General features: G+C 43.5%; 1 protein-coding gene across 1 annotated transcript; it reads left to right on the top strand.

The window, feature by feature from the left end:
* The first annotated feature begins 325 nt into the window (after positions 1 to 325).
* Positions 326 to 5,892, top strand: LOC128720377 (putative polypeptide N-acetylgalactosaminyltransferase 9). Its single transcript, XM_053814045.1, has 8 exons — positions 326 to 752; positions 835 to 1,185; positions 1,259 to 1,423; positions 1,491 to 1,684; positions 1,754 to 1,972; positions 2,047 to 2,280; positions 3,057 to 3,161; positions 5,600 to 5,892. Exons 1-8 carry the CDS (start codon positions 326 to 328, stop codon positions 5,867 to 5,869), a joined length of 1,965 nt encoding a protein of 654 aa, XP_053670020.1. The 3' UTR covers positions 5,870 to 5,892.
* The last annotated feature ends 1,464 nt before the right edge of the window (positions 5,893 to 7,356 follow it).

The following is a 7,356-nucleotide window of genomic DNA, read 5'->3' on the forward strand; positions in this document are numbered from 1 at the left end:
AAGGCGTTCAACGACACAGTTTTTTGTGTTTTTTATCATTAGGTTTATGGCGAAAAGCTGTTGAAAGTTTGAACTGCTTGAATCGAGCAGTGAAGCCACATATCGCCCATATAAAGGGCTCATACCGTACGCCAATAGAGATGCGTACAAGCGATCGTACGTTGGAAATAACGTAACATCCGATCGCTCCCTTCTGTCCTACAGTACCTGTACGGTGAAGAGGAAATAGAAGCCCCGTCGCAAGCGGCTTGAATTGAGAATTCACGTCTCTTGACGAATTTCAACGAAGTGGTGCTCGTACAACCGGTACTTCTTAGCAATCGAAATGGCATTACTCGGTAGACGAAGATCGTCCTTCCTGAAGCTGGCTGCCTTGTGTGGCGTGGTGTGGTTCATGGCAGTGTTTGTGCTCTACTCGGATGATGCCAATCGGACTGGCCCGAGTGGTAGTGGCAGTGGTGCGGCAAGTGGTGGTGGAGCGTTGGAATATGAGACTCCTCGACGGTTACCGCTCGAGGGCATCCGGAACAAGTTTAATCAGTTTATCGAGAATGCCCGCCAGGATGCAAATCAACAGGAACCGGAAGCGCCCGAACCGGATGTGAACTTCGTTGATCACAACCGCCTAGACGATGCCGAGCCAGTTCTTGGAGCTGTTGATCCGGACGTGGATGAGCCTCCGGTTGTGAAAACGGTCAAAGAAGTACCGTCGAGGCCGAGCAGAGTGCAGCAACAGTCGCCAATTGGTGGTGGTAAGTAGCGCTCGCTTTAATGATCATTGATTTGTGACTCTCAACTCACTCTTGTATACGTACGTAGCACTTGCTCTACCAGGTGTTATTGCTCCACCAAGTGACGGACCGGGTGAGCTTGGAAAGCCCGTCGTCTTGCCAAAGGAACTGTCGCCTGAGGTGAAGAAGTTGGTTGACGAGGGATGGACTAAAAACGCCTTCAATCAGTATGTAGCCGACATGATCTCCATTCGACGATCGTTGCCTGATCCCCGTGATGCATGGTGTAAAGAAACAGGCCGCTACCTGGAAGACTTGCCACCAACGTCGGTAATCATTTGCTTCCACAACGAAGCGTGGTCAGTGCTGTTACGTACTGTACACTCTGTTCTTGATCGTTCGCCCGAGCATTTGGTGAAGGAGGTGATCCTCGTGGACGATTTCTCCGACATGCGTGAGTGTTCCCGTGGTTGAATAGTTTCGTACTGCTCAGTCTATTCAACTAATTGTGTTTTTTACCTCTGCAGCTCACACGCAGAAGCAGCTAGTGGACTACTTTGAGGCTTACCCGAAGGTCAAGGTTGTACGAGCGGCAAAGCGAGAGGGTTTGATTCGTGCTCGACTGCTCGGAGCTAGGCATGCAACGGCGCCAGTGCTGACATACCTTGATTCTCATTGCGAGTGCACCGAGGGTGAGTACGACCACGGGCTAACAAAAACGAGTTCTACAGCGCCCCTGGATATGCTTTCCTCTTGTAGGCTGGTTGGAGCCATTGCTGGATCGAATCGCTCGCAACACAACAACGGTCGTCTGCCCTGTAATTGATGTCATCGACGACAACACGATGGAGTACCACTATCGCGACTCGGGTGGCGTTAACGTGGGCGGGTTCGACTGGAACCTGCAATTCAACTGGCACGCGGTACCAGAGCGCGAGAAACGCAAGCACAAGGTAGTACTTGCGTATGAACCAAAGAGCTTCCGCAACGATTGTACTGATGGTGTGTTAACGATTTTCCAGAGTCAAGCGGAACCTGTCTGGTCGCCGACAATGGCTGGTGGCCTATTTGCCATCGACCGGGCGTTCTTCGAACGGCTCGGAACCTACGACTCCGGCTTCGACATATGGGGTGGCGAAAATTTGGAGCTCTCCTTTAAGACGTGGATGTGCGGTGGTTCGCTGGAGATAGTACCCTGTTCGCACGTAGGACACATCTTCCGCAAACGTTCACCGTACAAGGTATCTACAGTCATCAGCGGGATGGCATCGATAGATGGCGAAAACTAATCGAACTATGTCTATCCCCCCCACAGTGGCGAACGGGTGTCAACGTGATTAAGCGTAACTCGGTGCGCTTGGCGGAAGTATGGATGGACGAGTACGCACAGTATTACTATCAGCGCATCGGCAACGATAAGGGTGACTATGGTGACGTGAGCTCACGCAAGAAGCTGCGAGAGGAGCTGGGCTGCAAGTCGTTCCGTTGGTATTTGGACAACATTTATCCAGAACTGTTTGTACCTGGTGATGCGGTTGCATCTGGCGAGGTAATGATTGAATTGCTTCTTACTTTGAACGACTCTTGGTTATTTGTACATTTCCAAATGTGCAAATTTACATTGATTAACATTTCACAACACATCTACACATAGAGATTTGGTTTGTCATTTTTAAAAAATTGTTACCATAATATAATCGATTGACTTTCAAAATTACTGAAAAATCTCCATGAACGCATAATGAGTTCAGAAAATTTAAAGTAGCAATAATACTTGATATACAATATAGGTAAGAAACATGGGTTATGGCAACCGAACCTGCCTGGATGCACCTGGCGGCAAGAGAAACCTGCGGAAACCTGTTGGACTGTACCCGTGCCATAATCAGGGTGGCAATCAAGTAAATAGCCTCTTCGTAATCTCTTGTCCGTTCGACGAACGATATAAGCGTAACAGAAGTACGGGAAACAGGCTACCAAACTTCACCACAATGGGCTCTTTACCAAGCAATTGGTCATCGTTGTTTTTCTCTATTTTCAGTTCGTCGCTTATGCGGCTGTTGAAGTCTATTGAATTTCGAATTTGTTATTGCTCTATTTAATGTACTTTTTTTCATTTTTCTTCTTTTTCGTTTCTTTCACCTGCCAAATGGTGACATCTTTTTTCATTCGAACTTTATCGATTACCGACGCACATCAAAATCCCGCACTATCTGTATTATACCTTGGTATTGCCCCGTTCGAAATGAAAACCGATTGTCGTGTTCTTCCCTCGTTCGACCTTTAATGTTCGAACTCCGAATTAACGTACAAAAACCGGTGTAGATTCGGAACCAGTGGTCTAATTTGTGTATCGATTCGGCGGCCAAACCGGAGGACATGCATTCACCGCTGGGCGTCTGGCCCTGCCACCAGGCCGGCGGTAACCAGGTACTGTACACCAACGCCATTCAAAAACACACCAAACCACTCGCATACATACGACATACACACATACGCAAGACGTTTTACGTTAGGTTCGCCTGCTTTCACTCAAGGCAGTGTGGAATGATCACTTTCGGCTTTATTTCGAGTACTCTTTGGACTGGAACAAATGACTAAAGACTATGGTTCTGTGGGCGGGTTATGCATTAAGCAATGGAAATTAGATGAAAAGGTATACAAAGTTTCAAAAGTCGCCCGAAATTGGCATATATTAATCCTCATTACAAACCAATATGCACCGACTAACAGACGGACATGATCAACAGAACATTGGATTTGCCTTGTGGTGTCTGATATTTATTTCTAATGGTTTATATCGCAATGACGGGTAATAATGCTTTATTAAACGGTAGTTTTCTTGGTGATGCGGCAATACTAACGATAATTCGCTTTATTTTATAACATGAATGTGGCCTATTACGGTATTTGTGAACAAAACTGATAGCAAACGAATATCCTTTATATTCTTCTACTATAAGAGACATTGGAAATTTGGCATCTAAGTAAAAACCAACTAAAAATTTATATATACAATATAGATCTAGCGTAGTTTAAAACTGATAGCAATAAAAATAGAAACTGTTCACACGAACGATATTTAGCCTCTAACAGTTCATGAATACATCGTAGTATTGTGCCAACATCACCACCATATTCGCGAGATTAAATAATTTCAAACACATCCCGTTGGGAGGATAAGAACTCGTCCATGTTTCGTACTACCATCACGAATTCGTAGCCATCACTGTAATGATCAATAGGAAATAATGGCAACCGTAGTGTCCATCACAAGATTAATGTTTAAAACCATTGCACGTGCACGGCGTAAAGTGCAACTAAAATTCGAAGGAGTAAAATCGAAAGCTATTGAATGGACGGTGTAGATCGTGACTAAACTTTCTCGATCTTGATGACTTACACTGGACTGAGAGGACGTACTTGGACTATGTTTTTGAGATATTTTTTTACTTGTGATAATTTGTCAACCGACGTGACGGATAATGACTAAACTTACAAAATACGCATGTCCTCCGTTTTGAATTCCAACCTCGAGCATCATTATGTTACCTCTAGCATTTTAACAGTTTGAAATTGATAAAATCAAGGTCGATTATTTCTTCAGCGTCCTAGCAAGCTAAGATCGTTTCCACTAGGTTCAGGATACTCCGTGGAACAGGTTTGTAACGAAACTAGGACGAAAATGTCGAAAAACAACGCGCAGCCAAATATATAATTTGTGGTGATGATTGGTAAACTGAAGCCCCTCTGTAAATAGAATGTTGTCGCCGACTGTTGTTGGAATTCCTTCGCTTCGCAAAAAAAATCTAGTACCCAACGGGTATTTCCTATCGCGGTATGGTCATTTTTTCTTCTCATATTTATCCGCTATATGGATGTAGGCTTATAACATCGGCAACAACAACGGTAGCGGCAGTGGAAGCTACTAGAGAGAATGTGCTGAAAATAGATTTACGTACAAGAGAGAATTCCATTTGTGGCGTCATTGTTCATGTCATCGCAAGAGCTTTTCAAGGCTCACAAAAATCAAATACACACTCACACATCCCTGTAAGCACTCAAAGAAAAGATTAAAATTTGTTCATGAGCTGTTTGCTCATCCATTTGTGCTTGTCTGGCTCATTTCATCTATCGTTTGTAACGGGAGCTTACCATGGCGCATGTTCGCTAGTGCACAGTTTTAAAATACCATTCATTTTGGTGTACATCATTTTTGTCTAATGTTTTTTTTCGTCCCCCGGCTCGTCCTCATTATCCTTACAGGGCAAATTAGGCGTTCCCGATCAACACATGTTCTCCCGTGTACGTACTATGTCAAACCATGGTGCATATTTAGGTTTACATTCTTAAACTCGACCGGCAGATGTGTCGTTTTTGTAACCGAAACTAATAGGGCCTGTTGACCTTCCAACACGATTAATACGGAACTAACACATACCATATACACGCTAGTTCAAGATCGAATACTGCTGATTACATGATTGTAAGACGAAGGTGTTGTTGAGCATGGAAAAGTTAGTCGATGTACCGAACGATCCATTTTGGTAGTCTGAGCATCGGGTTGTAGTAAGACATTTACCAACTATCATTTGCTCGTAAATAACATGCCAACGCCTACCGGAAGTCGATGACGCAACAAAATGAAATTCTCTTGCTGTATTTGCAATCTATTTCTGCCGTCAGTTTGTTACGCTATATATGTAGAACTTGTAAGCCGCTGTTGGAGCTAGTTTAATAATATTTTTAATTCTCTTTTACCCCTGCCTTCCTCCTCTTAATATCCGTTCCTTTCCTTTTCCCGCCGTGTCACCTTCTTCGCCTTTTTTCATCATTACTCCTCCAATCCCTAACCTTTAAACCATCAGTACTGGATGCTGAGCAAAACGGGTGAGATCCGACGGGATGAAGCCTGTCTCGACTACGCTGGCGATGACGTTGTCCTATATCCGTGCCACGGTTCGCGGGGTAATCAGTACTGGAACTACTCCGAAGACTCGCATCTACTGCGACATGGCTCGTCGGACCGGTGTCTGGCAATCAATGAGGCGAAAAACAAGCTGATCATGCAGGACTGCAATGTAGCAGTCGAGGCACAGCGATGGTCTTTCCAGAATTACGATGCTAACAAGCTGTGAGAGTGCACCGGCTGTAGCTTGAAGAGCCTCAGTACGAAACAGAGCTATTCGGTAAGCTCAGTTGTGATTGGAGCTGCAGAACAGAACGCACAAGGCACAAGCAAGCTTTTGTAGAAGAAAAACAGATCGATGATGGGGATTTGTGTCTGTTTTTTTGTGAGGCACAGTGCGAAGAACAAACAATGTTCCTTCTGCTACGATCTATACCATTCCTAAAAGGTTCCTCCGATCGATTCCATTCCAACGCTCCAAAGGAGGCTTCAATCGATATGGGGATAGCGTGCTCAATAGGAGGAAGAAACGAGAGAATATAGAGTTGATTTTATTAATGTGATGTTTTATAAGTGTTAGCAAACATTCAGTTGTTGCTCCCTCAGCTTCAACACGCTCAGGGTAATGTGGCACAATCGTCAAACATTTAACGAGGGCACTAGAATGCCACCCATATTCTATTTGCCAACATTTTCGGTATCACCTTACGGGTTTGATATCGGAGAAAAGCTATAGCTCGTGAGATGCGATAAAATCATCGAGTGTTTAAAGCGCGGAGAAACAATGAATGGAAACGTTTCGGTTTTGTATATATCTAAGTGACAGGTAAATTCCGATTAGTTGATCTAGCTCAGCCTTGCGGAATAGGCATGATAGCAAATATTGTAATAAGGATAACAGTGTGCAAGAGACAAATAGCAACAATTGTTCCATGGTTTGGTTCAGTTGATTTAGCAGAGTTTTTTTTTGTAGTAACATTAAATATTCGTTTACTATTTGATAGGGGTTTTTCTTTCATTCCAGTATTCTCTATCAATTCATCCCTTACAGTTTTCACGAAAGTGTTGACCGTGATAGACTGAAAAGGAATGAAAAACAGCGCATAACAAATAGATTTTTTCGCTGAAATTTTTGTTTTATTTAACTATTTTTTTTTGTTTCTATATTTGTTTGTTAGTTAGCAGAAAATACGATATGAGACTAAAAAATTGAATAATATATTTAATTCTTACGTGACTGCCATACAAGACGCAAGATCCATTTCTTGCTAGCAATAGACGCGCAAAGGAAACAGTCGCAGTTCGTGAACTCGAAACAGTGCGCGAGATTGGCTAGCGTCGTAGAAAAGAAAACCGAAGATTTAAGAAAAAGGGAAAGAGAGATAACGTGAATGATAAAAGTGAAGCCCGAATAGCTTGAATATTCCAGTTTATAAATGATTACTCAACCTGAAAATTGCAACAGCCGCCTAGACTTAGCTACAGCAGATTTCAACCCTTCATGTGAAACGATTTAAATCCCCAGATGTTAAAGGCAAACAGGGCAACCGATCAAGACAATCTAAACAAAACACTAACACTACAACGACAAAATCATTGATATCTGCCGAGGGGCTTTGAAGAATCACGGTAGTATATCTTGTTAAGGGCATGTTGATACTCCATCATTCTTCGACGTGTTGCAATTAAAGGGTGAGCCCGGAACTTGCTCAACAT

This window comes from Anopheles nili, chromosome 2 (assembly GCF_943737925.1).
Source record: "Anopheles nili chromosome 2, idAnoNiliSN_F5_01, whole genome shotgun sequence".
NCBI classification, from domain to species: Eukaryota; Metazoa; Arthropoda; class Insecta; order Diptera; family Culicidae; genus Anopheles; species Anopheles nili.